Genomic DNA, 21,581 nt, shown 5'->3' on the forward strand with positions numbered 1-21,581 from the left:
CATGAGGAGTTGGCCTCAATTTTTTGCTGAGTGATACATGTTTAGGGTTATACTTGCTTTATAAGTTGGCTCATGGGATCAAGCAGGCGATACGGACCCTGTTGCCAAGATGATGTGCAGGAAGTTTAAGGCACCACATAAAACAGACCGTGCATGGCAACTGACAAACAGGGTCCTCCTGCACCAACACAGGCAGTTCACATTTTATATTCACTGTGAAAACTCCTGTTTTTGGAAGGACTTTTCAAAGCTTCAAAAGTTGATTTATATACCACGATCTACTGTACTTTAGTTAATAAGACTATATACAAAGGAATCTGGACAATTACAACACAACTCTTAATAGTCAGGCTCACAAAAGAAAGCTGCTTTTGATTCTGCTAAACAGGAATCATGAGATGTCAAATTACTAGTTGGCACAGAAATTGTAAAGTTACTGTAGCTGTGTTCTATTGCAAGGTTTTAATTTGATACATGTTATTAAGGAGGAGAGAAAGCTTTGTTTTAGAAGAAAATCATAATAGCTGTGAACTGAGTGTACCTACACCAGATAGACTTCAGTGGTTCAAGATGGCAGGCCACCACCATTTTCTGAAGGGTAATTCGAGATGGGCAACAAATGCTGGCCTTGCCAGTGATACTCACATCCCATGAAAGAAAAAAAAATCCAGAGGTACTGAACATGGACATAAGAGAATTGGAAAAGTATTGTATTAGCTGCCACCAATACTCAAAGGGGAATTACCAAAATACGTAGAGGCACAAAGTTAATTCTGGGTTCAGAATATCAAGCACATTTTTTTTTCAATGCAAAACATTCTGAACTAAGTGCAACATCACTGAAAGGCCATGAGTTGATTGGCTAGTGAGAATCGCAGCTTTGCTTTCCTCTCTCCAAAGTTAGAGGTTTTGTGTCAATCACCTCCTAGTGATAAAATAGTTTGAAGGTATCAAATAGGTAATTAGATAGCTAAGCAAATCAACTGTATCTGGGGAACACAGGTAGTATACTTGTAAATAAAACAGCAACTATATTAAGTACAGTATTTTGATTATAAGCATCAAGTGAGTTAATGTAATAAATTGAGGTATGGTAGGGCACCTCAGACTCATGGAATGTGCATCTTCCGCCACATGGGAACTTCAGGGTGCATCCTGTGTACTAGGGGCAAACACGGGTGCAGGAAGTATCATCAGCTGGAAGAGCTTCAGGTTTTGGAGCTCGAGCAACAACTGATGTCACTGCCATCCATCTACGAGGCTGATCGTTTCATTGATAGTACAGAATGAGGACCCAATTTCCTTGCGAGCAAGTTTGCTAGTGCTATTAAGGAAGGTTTAAACTAACCAAGCAGGGGGATGGGAAGCTGAGAATAGATTCAGAAGGGAGAAAGGCAGTGTTGGAAATGGAAGGCAGAAAATTAAGAGACTGGCAGGCAGGGGAAACAAAGATTGGAAAACAGATAAAAAGGTGTCTGATGTGCTTAATTGTATATACAGTGCATAAATGCAAGGTCTGTAGTGAATAAAGCAAGTGAGTTGAGACTACAGATTGACATGTGGAACTAGGATTTTTTTTGGAGCTATTCCTGAAACACAGCTCAGAAAGGGGCATGAATGGCAGCCTAACGTTCCTGGTTATAGACTTTTCAGATAAAATGGGGATTAAAAAAAGAGATGAGTGGCAATATTGATTGAAGTAACAATTACAGCATGAGAAGGGATAATACATTAGAGGGATATTTAAATGAGGGTATATGGGTTAAACTAAGGGATAACAACAGGGGCAATCACGGTTGGAGTGTATGACAGACTCCAAACAGTCCAAGGGAGATAGAAGAGGAAATCTATAGGCACATTTATGACAAATGCAAAAACAATATGGCAGGAATAGTGGGGAATTTCAACTATTCAAATATTAACTAGGATACTGTCAGTATAAAAAATACAGAGGGCACAGAATTCCTACATTGCATTCAAGGGAACTTTTTTAGCCAACATGTGGAAAGCCCTACAAGAGGGGCATTAATTCTGGGTTTAGTTTTAGGGAATGAAGCTGGGCAGGTGGAAGGACTATCAGTGGGAGAGCACTTTTGTGATAGCCACCATAATTCATAATGAGATTTAGTATAGTTATGGAAAAGGGCAATGATACAATAGGGGTAAAGGTTCTAAATTGGGGAAAGGGCCAATTCCACTAGACTGAGAAGTGATTTAGCAGAAGTGAACTGGAAACAGCTTCTTGAAGGTAAATTGGGGTCAGAGAAATGGGGGGCATTCAGAAAGAGATTCAAGGAATTCAGAATAAACATGCCCCACAAAAAAAGGCAAGAAAGCCAAATCTAGAGACCCCTGGATGAGGAAAAAAGTGAAGTTTATGTCAGACACTGAGAAAGCCTAGAAGAGTACAGAAAGTGGAGGGGTGAAAATAAAAGGGAAATTAGGAAAACAAAGTGAGGCCATGAAAAAATACTGCCAAGTGAAATCAAGGAAAATCCAAATATAATAAGTACACAGAAACATAGAAAATAGGAGCAGGAGTAGGCCATTTGACCCTTCGAGCCTGCTCTGCCATTCATCATGATCATGGCTGATCATCCAACTCAATAGCCTGCTCCCGCTTTCTCCCCTATCCTTTGATCCCTTTCGCCCCAAGAGCTATATTTAACTCCTTCTTGAAAACATACAATGTTTTGACCTCAACTACTTTGTGGTAGCGAATTCCACAGGCTCACCACTCTCTGGGTGAAGAAATTTCTCCTCATCTCAGTACTGCATGGTCTACCCCGTATCCTCAGACTGTGACCCCTGATTCTGGACTCCCCTACCCTCGAGAACATCCTTCCTGCATCTACCCTGTCTAGTCCTGTTAGAATTTTAGGTTTCTATGAGATCTCCCCTCATTCTTCTGAACTCCAGCGAATATAATCCTAACTGACTCAATCTCTCCTTATACATCAGTCCCGCTATTCCAGGAATCAGTCTGGTAAACCTTCGCTGCATTCCCTCTATAACAAGAACATCCTTCCTCAGATAAGGAGACCAAAACTGCACACAACATTCCAGGTGTGGTCTCACCAAGGCCCTGTATAATTGCAGCAAGATATCCCTGCTCCTGTACTCGAATCCTCTCGCTATGAAAGGCCAACATACCATTTGCCTTCTTTACCGCCTGCTGCACCTGCATGCTTACCTTCAGCGACTGGTGTACGAGGACACTCAGGTCTTGTTGCACATTCCCCTCTCTCAATTTATAGCCATTCAGATAATAATCTGCCTTCCTGTTTTTGCTACCAAAGTGGATAACCTCACAATAATCCATATTATACTGCATCTACCATGTATTTGCCCACTCACTCAGCTTGACCAAATCACACTGAAGCATCTCTGCATCCTCCTCACAGCTCACCCTCCCACCCAGCTTTGTATCATCTGCAAATTTGGAGATATTACATTTAGTTCCCTCATCTAAATCATTAATATGTATTGTGAATAGCACCAATCCCTGCAGTATCGCACTAGTCACATTCCTTAGATAATATCACCAGCTTCAACACCTTTGTCCTTTTGTCTGTGACATCATTTAGTTATCTCCACCTGTCACTGGCCCTCTATCCAGCTCTACCAGTCCCACCACTCCTTAAACCAGCTTATATTTCACCTCTTTTCTATTTTTCCTTTGTTCTGTTGAAGAGTCATACGGACTCGAAACGTTAACTGTGTTCCTCTCCGCAGATGCTTTCAGACCTGCTGAGTTTTTCCAGGTATTTTTGTTTTGGATTTCCGGCATCCGCAGTTTTTTGCTTTCATCTTAGTGTTTAATTGACTGCCACTGCTCTTCAAGGAATGCCTACCTTGAAGAAGTACCGCTCTTCTCTCTGACAGGATTTCCGTCTCTCTCTTTTGCCTTGTTCACCTTCATTGCTTTCCATTTCTCTCCTGGTGTTCGACAAGGTGTTTACTAAAACTCGCTTTCACAGCCACATTTCCTTCCTCAGTGACTATCTCCGTCCCTGACTTGCCCTATGTGGATTTCAACTGAAGTTCCATCCCTCATGTTTCGAACCCACCCAGGCTTACAGGTATCTCCGGGACATACAACGCTCCTTGGACTGCTGTTCTCGTCGCATCCTGAGATCCACACTCAGTGCCATGCGCCGCCATATGAACACACTCGATCTCTCCCTCCAGCAGCGCCGCCGCACCCTATTTCTAAGCTGCCCGTGCCCCCAGTTTCATTTTATTCTTCGTCTCATCTGACGCCTCAACAAGAAACTTTGTCTCTTTTCTTTCAGGTGCAAAGGAACGCAAGCTCCAACAACTCACCGACACCAATGCCCATCCAGGACCCTCTACCCCTGCCTGTCCCTCTGTTCCCATCCCGTCTTCCAATCCCAGCCCCGGCCGTGTATTCACTATACCCCCTGAACTTCCCCTCTCCGATGCTGAATGTTCAGTGCTCAGCAAAGGACTTAGCTTCATACCCTTACGCCCTCATCTCAATGAATTTTGGGCTTGGCACGATGCTGAACTCTTCTTCCGCCGCCTTCATCTCCGTGCTCACTTCTTTGGGCAGGAGTCCTCTCCCCGTTCAACGGATCCTTTTACCCGCCTCCAATATTCTCCCTCCACCTGGACCCCTCCCTCTGGATTCTTACCTTCTCTTCATCTTTTCATTGAGAACTGTCGGCGTGACATCAGTCGTCTCAATTTCTCTGCTCCTCTCACCCACTCTAACCTGTCTCTCTTTGAACTTGCTGCACTTCTGTTCTCTCAGGTCCAACCCTGACATTGTCATCAAACCTGCTGACAAGGGTGGTGCTGTTGTTGTCTGGCGCACTGACCTCTACCTCGTAGAGGCTGAGCGTCAACTCGCAGACACTTCCTCCTACCTTCCCCTGAACCATGACCCCACCACTGAGCATCAAGCCATTGTTTCCAGGACTGTTACTAACCTCATCTCCTCTGGAGATCTTCCATCCACAGCTTCCAACTTCAATCTCCCAACCTCGGATAGCCCGGTTCTACCTCCTTCCCAAAATCCACAAACAGGACTGTCCCGCCAGACCGATCGTGTCAGCCTGTTCCTGCCCCATGGAACTCGTTCCTTGCTATCTTGACTCCATTCTCTCTCCCCTTGTCCAGTCCCTTCCCACCTACATCCATGATTCCTCTGACACCCTACAACATATCAACAATTTCCAGTTCCCTGGCCCCAACCGCCTCCTCTTCACCATAGACGTCCAATCCCTCTACAACTCCATCCCCCACCGGGAGGGTCTGATCGCTCTCCGTTTCTTCCTCTAACAGAGGCCCGAACAATCCCCATCCACCACTACTCTCCTCCGTCTGGCTGAACTTGTTCTCACACTGAACAATTTCTCCTTAAACTCCTCTCACTTCCTTCAAATAAAAGGTGTGGCTATGGGTACCCGCATGGGCCCCAGTTATGCCTGTCTCTTTATGGGGTATGTGGAACATCCCTTGTTCCAGTCCTACTCAGGCCCCCTCCCACAACTCTTTCTCCAGAACATCGATGACTGCTTTGGTGCTGCTTCATGCTCTCGTCTGGACCTGGAAAAATTTATTAATTTTGCTTCCAATTTCCACCCCTCCATCATTTTCACATGATCCATCTCTGACACTTCCTTTCCCTTCCTTGACCTCTCTGTCTCAATTTCTGGTGATAGGCTGTCCACCAATATTCATTACAAGCCTACCGACTCCCACAGCTACCTCGACTACAGCTCCTCACACCCCGCTTCCTGTAAGGAGTCCATCCCATTCTCTCAGTTTCTTCGCCTCCATCGCATCTGTTCTGATGATGCCACTTTCAAAAACAGTTCCTCTGACATGTCTTCCTTCTTCCTTAACCGAGGTTTTCCACCCACGGTGGTTGACAGGGTCGTCAACCGTGTCAGGCCCATCTCCCGCGCATCCACCCTCTCACCTTCCTCTCCCTCCCAGAACCATGATAGGGTCCCCTTTGTCCTCACTTATCACCCCACCAGCCTCCGAATTCAAAGGATTATCCTCCGCCATTTCCGCCAACTCCAGCATGATGCTACGACCAAACACATCTTCCCTTCACCCCCCCCGGCGGCATTCCACAGGGATCGTTCCCTCCAGGACACCCTGGTCCACTCCTCCATCACCCCCTACACTTCAACCCCCTCCCATGGCACCTTCCCATGCAACCGCAGAAGGTGCAACACCTGCCCCTTTATTTCCTCTTTGCTCACCGTCCAAGGGATCAGACACTCCTTTCAAATGAAGCAGCATTTCACTTGCACTTCCCTCAATTTAGTCTACTGCATTCACTGCTCCCAATGCGGTTTCCTCTACATTGGAGAGACCAAACGCAGACTGGGTGACCGCTTTGTGGAACACCTTCGTCTCTGTCTGCAAGCATGACCCAGACCTCCCTGTTGCTTGCCATTTCAACACTCCACCCTGCTCTCATGCCCACATGTCCGTCCTTGGCCTGCTGCATTGTTCCAGTGAAGCTCAACGCAAACTGGAGGAACAGTACCTCATCTTCCGACAAGGAACTTTACAGCCTTCAAGACTGAATATTGAATTCAACAATTTTAGATCATGAACTCTCTCCTCCATCCCCACCCCCTTTCCGATCCCCCTTTTTTCCAATAATTTATATAGATTTTTCTTTTCCCATCTATTTCCATTGTTTTTAAATGTATTTCCATCCATTGTTTTATCTTTGCCTTTTAGCCTATTTCGATCCCTTCCCCCCACCCCACCCCCACTAGGGCTATCTGTACCTTTATTATCACATTCCTTAGATAATATCACCAGCTTCAACACCTCTTTGTCCTTTTGTCTATGACATCTTTTGGTTATCTCCACCTATCACCGGACCTCTATCCAGCTCTACCTGTCCCCCCCCCGCCCCCCCCCACCCCCCACCGCCACCCCCCCCACCTTAAACCAGCTTATATTTCACCTCTTTTCTATTTTTCCTTAGTTCTGTTGAAGAGTCATACGGACTCGAAAAGTTAACTGTGTTCCTCTCCACAGATGCTGTCAGACCTGCTGAGTTTTTCCAGGTATTTTTATTTTGTTTTGGATTTCCAGCATCCACAATTTTTTGCTTTTATCGTAGTATTTTCTGTCCCGCCCAGAAGACAGGAAGTATACCTACATCAACCTCGCTACTTTATAAAATTATTATTTTTAATTTAAAAATGGACAAAGGCTTTACCCTGACATGCCTGATTAGCCAGGGCACATACCAGAGGAAGTTCTAACCTTCAGAAACCAGCAGGGACCTCATTACCTTAAAGAGGCGCTATTGCCCCCCGTGACTGCAAAAAATCAAATTCCAAAGAAGTGCACCAACACCTTTGGGGAAAATACGCCACCACTTATAAAGGGGGAAATCAAAAATCAAAACACATTCTGTTTATGTATGGGTGGTGAGAGGATAAATCAGGGCTGTTTAACTTAAACCCCCTCCTGCTCTTAGCAATTCTTTTGTGGGGTGTGTGCATCGATGATGAGGCCAGCATTTGTTGCCCATCTCCAATTGCCCTTGAATCGAATGCCTCGGTAGGCCGTTTCAGAGGACAGTTAAGAGTCAACCACATAGTTGCCAGTCTGGAGTCACAAAGGTCAGACCGGGTAAGGATGGCAAATTTCCTTCCCTAAAGGACATTAGTGAACGAGACAGTTTCATGCCCACCATTACTGAGAAGTAGTTTTCAATTCCAGATTTTTTTAATTAATTGAATTTAAATTCCACCAGCTGCTGTGGTGGGATTTGAATCCATGTACCCAGGGCATTAGCCTGGGCGTCTGGGTTAGACCAGTGACATTACCACTATGCCACCATCTCTACTGTTGTTTAAAAATGGAGGATGGGATTGGAATCAATTCTGATGGACAGTTTAAACCCTCATTTAGAAAGGCATAAATTAATCAAGGAAAGTCAACATGGATTTGTTAAGGGTTGGTCATGTCTGACTAATTTGATTGAATTTTTTTGAGGTGACAAGAGGACAGTGCAGTGGGCATAGCCTGCATAGATTTTATCAAGACTTTTGACAAGATTTCATGTGGCAAGCTGATTAAAAAAGTAAAAGCCTTTGGGATTAGGGGAATAGTGACAAATTGAATCCAAAATTTGCTTAGTGGCAGGAAACAAAGGGTAATGGTTGATGGGTGCTTTTGCGACTGGAAGGCTGTTACCAGTGGGGTTCCATAGGGCTCAGTACTCAGTCCCTTGCTCTCTGTAGTTCATATTCATTATTTATACTCAAGTGGAGGAGGAAAGATTGCAATTGATACAAAGATTAGCCATGTGGTTGACAGTCAGGAGAAAAGCTTAGACTGAAGGGAGGTTTGGTCAGGCGAGGATTGCTTTCTTTGGAACAGAGAATGCTGAGGAGTGACTTAATTGAGGGGCCTAGAGCAAATAGGGATGACCTATTTATCTTAGCTGAGAGGTCAAAAACCAGTGGGCATTTATTTAAAGTAACTGATAGAAGAATTAGAGGGGAGATGGGGAAGCATTTTTCACCCAACAGGTGGTAAGGACCTGGAATTCACTGCCTGAAAGGATGGTAGAGGCAGAAACCGTCACATTTAAAAAGTACTTGGGTGTCTATTTGAAGAGCCGTGACCTCCAGGGCTACAGACCAAGTGCAGGAAGTGCACCCTCATCTCAATGAATTTCGGGCTCGGCATGATGCTGAACTCTTCTTCCGCCGTCTTCGTCTCCGTGCTCACTTCTTTGGGCAGGAGTCCTCTCCCCGTTCAACGGATCCTTTTACCCACCTCCAATATTCTCCCTCCACTTGGACCCCTACCTCTGGATTCTTACCTTCTCTTGATCTTTTCATTGAGAACTGTCGGCGTGACATGAGCCGTCTCAATTTCTCTGCTCCTCTCACCCATTCTAATCTGTCTCTCTCTGAACTCACTGCACTCCGTTCTCTCAGGTCCAACCCCAACAGTGTCATCAAACCCGCTGACAAGGGTGGTACTGTTGTTGTCTGGCGCATTGAGCTCTACCTCGCGGAGGCTGAGCGTCAACTCGCAGACATTTCCTCCTACCTCTCCCTGGACCATGACCCCACCACAGAACATCAAGCCATTGTTTCCAGGACTGTCACTGACCTCATCTCCTCTGGAGATCTTCCTCCCACAGCTTCCAACTTGATAGTCGCCCAACCTCGGACGGCCCGCTTCTACCTCCTACCTAAAATCCACAAACAGAACTGTCCTGGCAGACCGATCGTGTCAGCCTGTTCCTGCCCCACGGAACTCATTTCTCGTTATCTTGACTCCCTTCTCTCTCCCCTTGTCCAGTCCCTTCCCACCTACATCCGTGATTCCTCTGACACCTTACGTCACATCAACAATTTCCAGTTCCCTGGCCCCAACCGCTTCCTCTTCACCATGGATGTCCAATCCCTCTACACCTCCATCCCCCACCAGGATGGTCTGAGGGCCCTTAGCTTCTTCCTTGAACAATCCCCATCCACCACTACTCTCCTCCATCTGGCTGAACTTGTTCTCACACTGAACAATTTCTCCTTTAACTCCTCTCACTTCCTCCAAATAAAAGGTGTGGCTATGGGTACCCGCATGGGCCCCAGCTATGCCTGTCTCTTTATGGGGTATGTGGAACATTCCTTGTTCCAGTCCTACTCCGGCCCCCTCCCACAACTCTTTCTCCGGTACATCGATGATTACTTCGGTGCTGCTTCATGCTCTCGTCGGGACCTGGAAAAATTTATTAATTTTGCTTCCAATCTCCACCCCTCCATCATCTTCACATGGTCCATCTCTGACACTTCTCTTCCCTTCCTTGACCTCTCTGTCTCAATTTCTGATGATAGACTGTCCACCAATATCCATTACAAGCCTACCGACTCCCACAGCTACCTCGACTACAGCTCCTCACACCCCGCTTCTTGTAAAGACTCCATCCCATTCTCTCAGTTCCTTCGCCTCCGTCGCATCTGTTCTGATGACGCTACCTTCAAAAACAGCTCCTCTGACATGTCCTCCTTCTTCCTTAACCGAGGTTTTCCATCCACGGTCGTTGACAGGGCCCTCAACCGTGTCCGGCCCATATCCCGCGCATCCTCCCTCACGCCTTCTCCTCCTTCCCAGAAACATGATAGGGTCCCCCTTGTCCTCACTTATCACCCCACCAGCCTCCGCATTCAAAGGATCATCCTCCGCCATTTCCGCCAACTCCAGCATGATGCCACCACCAAACACATCTTCCCTTCACCCCCCCTGACGGCATTCCGTAGGGATCGTTCCCTCCGGGACACCCTGGTCCACTCCTCCATCGCCCCCTACTCCTCAACCCCCACTTATGGCACCTCCCCATGCCCACGCAGAAGATGCAACACCTGCCCCTTCACTTCCTCTCTCCTCACCGTCCAAGGGCCCAAACACTCCTTTCAAGTGAAGCAGCATTTCACTTGCATTTCCCCTAACTTAGTCTACTGCATTCGTTGCTCCCAATGCGGTCTCCTCTACATTGGAGAGACCAAACGCAAACTGGGCGACCGTTTTGCGGAACACCTGCGGTCTGTCCGCAAGAAAGACCCAAACCTCCCTGTCGCTTGCCATTTTAACACTCCACCCTGTTCTCTTGCCCACATGTCTGTCCTTGGCTTGCTGCATTGTTCCAGTGAAGCCCAACGCAAACTGGAGGAACAGCACCTCATCTTCCGACTAGGCACTTTACAGCCTTCCGGGCTGAATATTGAATTCAACAACTTTAGATCTCAAACTCCCCCTCCCCCCATCCCCACCCCCCCCGCCTTTTTTTTCAATAATTTATATAGATTCTTCTTTCCCCACCTATTTCCATTATTTTTAAATCTAAAACTAAAACCTTGTTATTCTTTCCACCCCACCCCCACTAGAGCTGTACTTTGAATATCCTGTCTTCCATTCTTAATTAGCACCTTTCTTAGACAAATATCACCACCTTCAACAACTCTTTGACCCTTTTGTCTGTGACATCTTTTGATTATCTGCTCATCTCCACAATCACCACACCCTCAACGTCTCTCTCCACCACCCCCGCCACCTTAAACCAGTTTATATTTCTCCCTTCTTCTAACTATGCTTCAGTTCTGCCGAAGGGCCATGAAGGCTCGAAACGTTAACTGATTTCTTCTCCGCCGATGCTGCCAGGCCTGCTGAGTTTTTCCAGGTAATTCTGTTTTTGTTTTGGATTTCCAGCATCCGCAGTAGCTTTTAGCTTTTTGTTTTTATGCAGGAAGGTTGGATTAGGCTGGTAGCTTTTCATCGGACGCACAGACACAATGCGCTGAAAGACGTCCTGTGTTGTAAATTTTATATAATTCTATGATTGCCAGCTGGATAACAATTTGTGTTAGGCTGTCCAACAATATATCTGGAGTAAACTTTGGACAATGAAAACGAATGGAGATCTTAACCAACAGAAAGTTCACAACCCATTTCACATCTTTTTCCATTTTTATTTCTAATGAAGTCAATGGAAAATAAAAAAAAGGTAAATGTAGATTGGGCTGCTAACTCACTTTCACCTGATTCAGACAAGACCTACCCCAATTACTTCATGCGCTTTTTGCAAGGAGAAAAGGAAGCACTAGTATAGGTTCAGCTTTTTAAAGGGTCATCTGTTTCAGTATCTTTTTTTAATAAGTGGTCAAAAGTGGCATTTGAAACAAAGGGGGGGAATGTATTATTAACTACCAGGCTGCTAAAGGGGGTCTCAAGTGGTTAAACCTTATACAATTTTTTTCAATTAGCGCTAGATAAATAGAATTAACTATTTTTTAGCATCAAATAAATATAAGGTGTAATTTTAAAAGGCTTTTCCCTCAGCACAGAGCCTGACTAGCATTAAATCTGTTAATGGAAATAGAGCTGTAACTCTGATATTACCACGTCTGAATTGTGACACTAGGAATCAATGCTCAGAGCAGGGTTTTCAAAATCAGCCCCATAATGTACCAGGTAACAAGCTTATTGTACAGGATTTTTAAAATTAAATGCATTGTATTTCAAAAGCACTTTGCACAATTAGCATGATCTAAGATCTGACTTGCAATCCCGTGAAAAATTATTATTCTTCAAGTACAAAATAATACTCACGTTGGCCCCAACGCCCTGTCCTCGGATTAAGGTAGTTGGGGTAAAGGCCATTAGGTCTATCCATTTTTTGCAACAACTTACGAATGTGCAACACCTGAAATTAGTTTCAAAATGTATTTTGTCAATCATGGTACTATTTACACTCATTTATAATTATCAATGTTCTTTTATAACATTATTTCCACAAATTTAACAATTATCTTTCTCATTGTCCTCCATTTCATGTGTCTTTCAGGTAAGCATGCAGGTGATCTAAGTTATGGCCTTCATTAATACTACTGTTAAACTACTCTGTCACAAACACAGGCATGCTTGCAATGTGGAATTAAGACAAGTAGATTCAAATATCAAGCAGTTCCAGGACTTGAACCACCCCCCTGAACATTTAACTGGGAAGCTTTGATTACTAGAATACCAGGTCCATCCTATATGTACTGCCTTTCTCCTGAGATAAGATTGTGAAGTAACTTACCCACTATCAACACCAATGCCATGTATTCATATGCAGGTCGTGTGCTTGCTGTGAGTCAGTAGGCAAGGTCTGGTGGAGGGGAACTATAGAATTTCATCAAACACGTCACTGGAATGTTTTAAGCATCATTCCATATGTGCCTCAGATGAACATATGGCCTCTGATCAAGATAGCAATGCTACTGTAGATTCAGGTTTAACTGTTTAAAAACCTTTCCTAAACCTGAATGAGATTTCTGTTAATTTCAAGATTATAGATTAAGAGTGCAAAGGTTCTACATATTATGCCAATTCTATTTCAAAATAGCTTTAGTTATAATAAGTATATATGATTTAAAATCTTGCAATCAATATTCTGTACTCAAAAGATTAACTATTTATATAATTCATGGCTGAAGTTGCACTAATTGAAGGATTGTTGTTCCAGTTCTCCCTACACAAAGCTACAGGCATCAAATATATCAAGCAACATTCTTCAGTACCTTCAAACTTTGAGAGGGGTAAGAACTTCTAGTCTTCCTTTCTATAATTGTTGGGATTTAGGCAGCACTGAAAAGGCAGTAATTATTGTCCATCCATATTTGTCTTAAGGGCATTTAAGACAAAGGACTTGCATTTGGTAGGTGTGGCAGGTTCTATCCCTGAAGGGCATTAGCAAACCAGTTAGACTTTTTTATGACAATCTGGCTATTCTGTGGTCATTTTCTGGTGTCAGTCAACAAAATTACTGTTTTTGTTTTAAATTCAATTTTACAGCAAGAGCTGTTCGGATTTCATATCATGAGTTTGGGGTCATGAATCCTAAAGCACAGGATCACTAGATAGCTATCAGTCTTCCCTTCTTCTGGTAACTTGCAGGTTTAAAGAACACACCTATAGTTGTGGTCAGGGTTTTATTCACTTTTCATTCTTGAATAGGACTTTAATATATCATCCAAGATGAACTCTCTAAAACCTAAAGCCAAGCCACTATCTGATATACTCCCACAAAAATAAGTATAAAATGTTGGAAGTTAATGTTCAATAGCTTCTTACATTTGACTAATATAGCATTCTGACCAGGGTAGTACTATTCTATACAATTGTGTCTAGCACTCACTTACTTTCTTGTAGTAGGTGGGGTCCCCTGTCAGGTAGCTCAGATGCACAAATTCCAAATGCAGAGTCCCAAATTCAGACAAAATGCTACTCCCAGCAGATGCCCATCCCCAGTTCCGTCCAACGCCACTGGCAAATCATGAACCCAGGCAAGAACAAACATATAATCACAAACAGAAGAGCAAAGCCAGTTATCAGATGGTTAGGCACACTGAAAACTGCAAGCAAACAGATTCTAATGACTACTTTAGGGAGAGAAAAAATCTTAAAATGTAAACACCTGAACTCTCAAAATAAATATTTGGTGACCAATAGTCATCATCTCTATTTTATTTTAAATACTTATAGTTGTCTTGTAACAATTTCTTTGTTGATTGCCATGTAGAAGTTGTCATTAGATACTCTCCTCACTCAAAAGCACATATTATACCGATGGCACTCTAACATTTACCATGCAAAACGGTTTTACAATTTTTTTGAAAGACTATATTTGCAGCATTCCTCAATTATACCTTTAAAAACTGCTACATTTCTCTTTAGAAGGTACTCCATCAACTGGAATTTAGAATTTTACCATCAATCTCAATTCTACTAAAATGATAATTCAAAACTGTCCAGTTTCTGCATCTATGCAAATGTCAGTCCATCCTCAGCTAAGTATTTATTTATAGGTAGCAACCTGGGGTTGGCTCCCACGGTCCTGACACAAGGTCACACTCTAGATGCGCCCAGTATAAGGGAACGGGCATGTACCTTCCTTCAATTGCCTTTACTAACACCTTGACACTTACTGCACTCTCTGGTGGAAAGGTAATGCCTTTTCCCAGCAGTAGAGTTTGGCTAGACTCTGTATCCCTCAGCATCACTATAGGCTTACTCACCTCACCCTGGGGAAATGTGGCCACCCTTCCTTCAGATACAAAATCCTTGCAACCCTCAGATTTGTTTAACCTCACCCAGACCCTCAGGAGTGCATCTACAGAGATTTACAGCTGCAGTCAGAGCAGTAGCCTGGTCTGCTATGCTCTCTGACTGACTCCCATTCTCTGCACAAAGTGTACATGCCCCGATAAATCCCACTGGGTTTTCCCGTAACCTCCTACAGCCTGGAGGTGCCCTACTTTTCAGCAATTAAAACACACAGGCTTCTAGGCCTCACTTTTCATCTCAGCACCACCTCTTCTGTCCTGAGGAGCACCCCCAGCATTTCCCTCTCTCCCATGGGTGCTAAGTTTTCTATCACTCTCTCCACCTCTATCCTTTCCAGTTAGTTGGGGGTGACTAGGGGAGAGTCTCTTCTGGGACAAGGGTTTGTGGATCAGTTCATCATCATCAGCCAGTATGGCTGCCTGCCTGGCCCTTTACCCTCTGTCCCTCTACATGTGTTCTTATTGGGAAGGGTATGGAGTTCTTAAACTCCCCAAGGAGAATTATTTCACAGGGGCTTTCGTAAGCGGCTTCTGTCTTAAGTGCCCGCACCCACTGGTCAAAAGCAAGTTGTTTAGGCATTTCAAATTCCAGGTACGTTCCAGGTCAGGGCATTTCCTGAGGGTACAAAATTTATGACGTTACGCCTCCGGCACTAACTGGGACACTTTCAAAATAGCCCTTTTTGAAAGAGGCACTTTCCTCAGGCAAGAGGGAATAAACCTCGTGAGCTTTTCCTGAAAGCTTATTCTGCAGTAGTAGGGACCAATGCTGGACAGGCCACTTTAACTGCTGCGAACCACTCGACAAAGATAAAGGCTTCCACCTCTGCTTCTTCAAACTTAGGAATTAATTGAGCAAACTAGATTGCCTGAGCCCTCAAGTCTGAGCTAGTGGTGTCTTCAAGGGACACAATAGGATTCCTGCCCCTCAGCTCGAGCTGTTTTAGTTTCAACTCCCCCTCTCTTCGGCCTGAAAGTCTCTCTCTTCTCTCCATGCCTTTTCCTGTCTTTCCTCTATCCCTTTCCTCTTTCTCTCTTTCCATTTCCTGAAATTCTAATTTCCGCTGCTCCAATTTTAATCTCTCTACTGCTACGCCATCCATTTCATCGGCCTCTATTTCCACCTGTAGGCCATTGGCCACTCCTTTTAAAATTTCTGGTTTTCTGGCTTTCAGGTGAAATTCTAATCCTAAGTGCCTTGCTAGCTCTTACCTGTTCAAGGGACGGAATTGTTAAATTTTTATAACTAACGTCCCTTCCGTTTGTAAAAATACTGGCATCAAATGTGGACATTTGTACAATTTAGTAGGGCCGATTCAAGAAAACCTTTTTGCGGTTTTTAAAAATTGCTTTCAGAGGAGCAATTTACATTCTCCACTATAATTCTTTCGTTTTGCCCATGGGAACTATTCCAGCACCGAGCCCACAATTTGTTACGACCAATCCCCAGGTGAGGTCCCCCAATTTGTTAACTTAGTGAACGGGACCCCAATTTTGTTATTCCCCTGGGTGAGGAAGGATGACCTGGCTTCCCTTCTTTATTCAACCCCCCTCAGTTAGGCACGACAAGGTTAATTTAAAGGGGATCGCTTTTCCCAGTCCAAATGTACTTTTTTTAGAAGGAGCCAATTTAACCAGGTGTTCCTGAGTCAAGGAAAGAGTAAGTTTATTAGTTATTAAAAACCTGAGAAAAATAATAAAAATGCAACATGCATACACACAGATCAGAAACGGGAAGTTAAGAGACCAAATAAAATTTTTTTTAAAATATACGAATGTCCATGAGGCATAGATGGCGAAATGTTGCAGCTGTTAAGTTGGGTGATTCCGGTGGAGCTGACTTTGGCAATTTAGCAGCTGGTTTGGAGACACTTGGTTCTGCAGGTTGGCTTAAGAAGCTGTTCTATTTCCTTTCTGATTGTGGCTTTACTGAACCTTGCCTCCAGCAACACAGAGAGAGTGAGAGAGAGAGGGTGTGTGAGAGAGAGGGACATTGAGAGAGAGAGAGAGAGAGAGAGAGAGAGAGAGTATATGAGAGAGAGAGGGAGGGTGAGGCAGTGAGAGAGAGACAGTAAGAGAGAGACAGTGAGAGAGAGAGAGAAAGACAGTGTGAGAGAGAGAGAGAGACAGAGACACACAGTGAGAGAGACACACAGTGAGAGAGAGAGACACAGTGAGAGAGAGAGACACAGTGAGAGAGACACACAGTGAGAGAGAGAGACATAGTGAGAGAGAGAGACACAGAGAGAGAGAGACACACACAGTGAGAGAGAGAGACACAGAGAAAGAGAGACACAGAGAGAGAGAGACACACAGAGAGAGAGACACACAGAGAGAGAGACACAGAGAGAGAGAGAGACACACACAGAGAGAGAGACACACACAGAGAGAGAGACACACACAGAGAGAGAGAGACACACACAGAGAGAGAGAGACACACACAGAGAGAGAGAGAGACACACACAGAGAGAGAGAGAGAGACACACAGAGAGAGAGAGAGAGAGACACACAGAGAGAGAGAGAGAGACACACAGAGAGACACACACAGAGAGAGAGACACACACACAGAGAGAGAGACACACACACACAGAGAGACACACACACACAGAGAGACACACACACAGAGAGAGAGAGACACACACACAGAGAGAGAGAGACACACACACAGAGAGAGAGAGACACACACAGAGAGAGACACGCACACAGAGAGAGACACGCACAGAGAGAGACACGCACACAGAGAGAGACACGCACACAGAGAGAGACACACACACAGAGACACACACACAGAGACACACACACAGAGAGACACACACACAGAGAGACACACACACACACACACACAGAGACACACACACACACAGAGACACACACACACAGAGACACACACACACAGAGACACACACACACAGAGACACACACACACAGAGACACACACACACACAGAGACACACACAGAGAGAGAGAGAGACACACACAGAGAGAGAAACACACACAGAGAGAGACACACACACAGAGAGAGAGACACACAGTGAGAGAGAGAGACACAGTGAGAGAGAGAGACACACAGTGAGAGAGACTTCGCCTACAACTGCAGGGATGACTAGTTCACAGCACACAAGCACATACTGCACTGCAGCTGGCTTTTAAACTATTTTTTCCCTGTGTATTTCTGAAAGGGGTTAAAAAAAACACGGCTTGCGCCCAGAGTCTGTTTTCTTTGATCTCCGGCCATTTTACATATTCTGAAATAGGAATCAACAGCAGATGAATTTTAGATGACTACTGAGACGTGGTAATCAGTTTATTGTCTCTGCAACCAAAGGAGAGTAAAGTTCAGTCTTTTGCATCTTTCCTATCTCCCTTTCAAATGTCTCTGCTTGAAGAAGGCCATGACACCTTTTCAGGTGTGACATTCCATGTTCTCTCAGCACAGGTCTGTCAGTATAATCCACATAGGAATTTTCCAGAAAACGGCCACTTTACATCAGCCATCTTTTGCTCAGTGTCCTTGCTTGTACTTCTTTTAAAAACACAAATCTTCCTTAAAAAGTTCAATATGCCTGTAAGTAATTCGTGGTTGTAATTGACTTTCCATGACAAAACACATATTAATCAGCCCCTCTCGACACACGTACATGCACACAATAATCAGCTGCTCTCCCAGACCCCCTGCACACAGACACTAATCAGATCCCTTCCCTACACAGGCACACATACACAGTAATCAGCCTCTCTCCCCTAACACCCCCTACACACACAGACACGAGACAAACAGTAATAGTTAGCACCAATCGTGACTCTTCAGATACTAAAGCAGTCCACGTCCAAATGTAACAAGGCCCGAACAATATCCGGACCTGGGCTGACAAGCGGCAAGTAACATTCGCGCCACATAAGTGCCAGGCAATGACCATCTCCAATAAGAGAGAATCTAACTATCACCCCTTTACATTCAATGGCATTACCATCAGTGAAACCCCCACTATCAACATCCTGGTGGGGGGGTTACCATTGGCCAGAAACTGACCTGGAATAGCCATATAAATACTCTGGCTACAAGAGCAGGTCAGAGGTTAGGAATCCTGCAGCAAGTAACTCACCTCCCGACTCCCCAAAGCCTGTCCACCATCTACAAAGCACAAGTCAGGAATGTGATGGAATACTCGCCACTTCTCGGATGAATGCATCTCCAACAACACTCAAGAAGCTTCACACCTACCAGGCCAATGAAAACCATTTGATTGGCACCCTATCCACAAACATACATTCCCTCCACCACTGATGCACTGTGGCAGCAGCTTTTACCTACAAGGTGCACTGCAGGAATTCACCAAGGCTCCTTAGACAGCACCTTCCAGACCCACAACCACTAGAAGAACAAGGACAGCAGACACATGCGAACACCTGCAAGTTCCCCTCTAAGCCAATCATCCTGCTTTGAAAATATATCACCATTCCTTCACTGTCGCTGGGTCAAATTTCAGGAACTCCCTCCCTCACAGCACTGTGGGTGTACCTACACCGCATGGACAGCAACGGCTCATGAAGGCAGCTCACCACCACCTTCTCAAGGACAATAAATGCTAGCTTAGCCAGCAACGTCCACATCCCACAAATGAATTTAAAAAAACATACCAATCAGCCCTCTCAACACACGCGCACGCATGCACACACGCACCTCTCCTCCACTTTTGGTTTAGTTGCCAATGTGTGATTTAGGCCTGAATTTTTCTGATGGCGGGCTCTCCCTTCCCATCCGAAGAGTCGGGGAAACCCATCCTCATCCACTCCAAGTGACCTGTAGCCATTTCACGCTTGAATGAGCGTTAAGTGGCTGCAGGCGGGACTCTGCCCATCATTCGCAAGTCCCGCCTTAGAGAGCTGTCTGCCAATCTGTCCATGCAGTGACAAGAGCTGCAATGGGCTGATGGCTCCACCAAGCCTGAGCCTAAATCCTGAGGCTGGAGGACAAGGTAAGTTTAAGGGGTCACAGGCAGGACGGGGAGTGTAGGGCGGGCCTGGGGGGTGGGGGTGGGGGTGGGGGTGGCAACCAAAGTTAGAAGGGAGCTTCTAACTGAGGTGCACCCACCCCTTTTTCGCCCAAGATCCAGGCCCGTTCTTTTTCAGGTTCCCCACACCAGGCAAGTTCTCCTGCTAGCCTAAAAATTGTGGTTGGGCGGGAAACAGCCCTTAAGTGCCCAATAAGTAGCCATTTAAGGACCTCAATTTGGGCAAGATTGGGCTTCCCGTCCAAGGCCTTGCCCGCCCTAGCGTAAAATTGCTGCGTGGTTGGGGTGGGCAGGAACCCGGAGGGAATCCCATTCCTTCAATTTCACGCTTCCCCTCCCCCGCCTAAAAACCCACCAGCAGAGGAGCATGAAATTCTGGCCAGAGTCTCCAGCCCAAGCTATGGACCTTGTCCAACACACGGACAGAAGCAGAAACATGGCCAAGTTTGAAGCCGTTGCTGACTTTCCCGGCTTAGCTGCATGGCCTCATGGATTTCCTGCGCTCTGGACATATCACTCGGTCACCTGAGCTATGCCTGATTTGTTGCAGCACCACAAGTGGTGAGTCTATGAGTTGTGTGCCAGCCAGAAAAAAAATTCCGGATAACTGGTGCTTCCAGATTTCAGAGTTCTAGACTGGAGAAGTTAGTGGCTGAATTATATATAATACAAGCAACAAGAAGGGATCTACGCAAACATCAACATAGAAAATTGATCAATTTTGGTCCTTGGTTAACATTTTTTTCACTTATTTTCAGTACAAAACGACAGATTACCTACCCAGTAAGGATTTTGTCATTCTTTAAATGATATGTGCATCCTTCACATATTGCAGAAATATTACCTGGCTTGATAAGTTCCGATGAAAACAATGTGACACGAATAAGAAAACGCTTTCATGATGTAATGTCTCACATTCCTATGCTGTTAACGCTCCAGTTCTCATTGTTCCAATTTTTTTTTTGAAATTAAGTTATACTTCACTTAGGACTAACTCCCTAAAAATTATATCACTATATGGCTGGGATTGTAGTGCAAAACAAAGCTATTAAATAATGAAGCCAATTCTATCAAGTAGGTAATGTACTTTCACTCTGCACCTGCCCTATATTAAAAGCATACCACAGAAATATAGATTTAAGGAGGGGACAAACCTTCACAGGATTTTTTAAAAAATTCATCCATGGGATGCAAGTGCCAGTGGCAATTTGTTGTCCATCCCTAATTGTGCTCGAGAAGGTGGTGGTGAACCGCCTTATTGAACCACCGTGGTCCATGTGGTGTAGGAAGGGGTTCCAAGTTTCTGACCTAACAACAGTGAAAGAATGTGATATAGTTCCATATGCCAGGATGGTGTGTAGCTTGGGGGGGAACTTGCAGGTGGTGGTGTTCCCAAGCATCTGCTGCCCTTGTCCTTCTGGTGGTAGAGGTCGTGAGTTTGGAAAATGAGGGTGAAGGAGCCTTGGCAAGTTACTTCAGTGCATCTTATAGACATTACACACTGCTGCCACTGTGCTCTGTTGGCCGGGGGGAGTTATGTTTAAGGTGGTTGATAGTGTGCTGATCAAGCTTTGTCTTTAATGGTATTGAGCTTCTTGTGTGTTACTGGAGCTGCACTCATTCTGGCAAGCGGAGAGTATTCCATCATACTCCTGACTTGTGCCTGGTAGGTTGTGGATAAGCTTTGGGGCGTCAGGAGAGGAGTTACTTGTCGCAGAATTCCCAGCCTCTGACCTGCTCTTGTAGCCACAGTATTTAATATGGCTGATGATCAATGGTAACCTGCAGGATGTTGGTGGGGAATTCCGCCAGGGCAATGCCATTAAAAGTCAGGGAGTGGAGATGATGCAGATGGTCATTACCTTGCACTTGTATGGCATAAATGCTACATGCCACTTATCAGCCTAGGCTTGAATGTTGTCCAAGTCTTGCTGCATGT

At 45.0% G+C, this 21,581-nt stretch overlaps 1 protein-coding gene across 3 annotated transcripts in view; it reads right to left on the bottom strand.

Annotated features, from left to right (window-relative positions):
• LOC144691500 (mannosyl-oligosaccharide 1,2-alpha-mannosidase IB-like) overlaps window positions 1–21,581 on the bottom strand; it is a 157,704-nt gene that overhangs the window by 38,155 nt on the left and 97,968 nt on the right. For all 3 annotated transcript variants that reach the window (XM_078559642.1, XM_078559644.1, XM_078559643.1), the window contains exons 7-8: window positions 13,707–13,830; window positions 12,133–12,226 (exon numbers count right to left, since the gene is read on the bottom strand). In XM_078559642.1, coding sequence (XP_078415768.1) covers window positions 12,133–12,226; window positions 13,707–13,830 — 218 coding nt within the window. The remainder of the gene's footprint in view (window positions 1–12,132; window positions 12,227–13,706; window positions 13,831–21,581) is intronic.

The sequence above is a fragment of the Cetorhinus maximus genome, chromosome 16, assembly GCF_964194155.1.
Source record: "Cetorhinus maximus chromosome 16, sCetMax3.hap1.1, whole genome shotgun sequence".
In the NCBI taxonomy this organism is placed as follows: domain Eukaryota; kingdom Metazoa; phylum Chordata; class Chondrichthyes; order Lamniformes; family Cetorhinidae; genus Cetorhinus; species Cetorhinus maximus.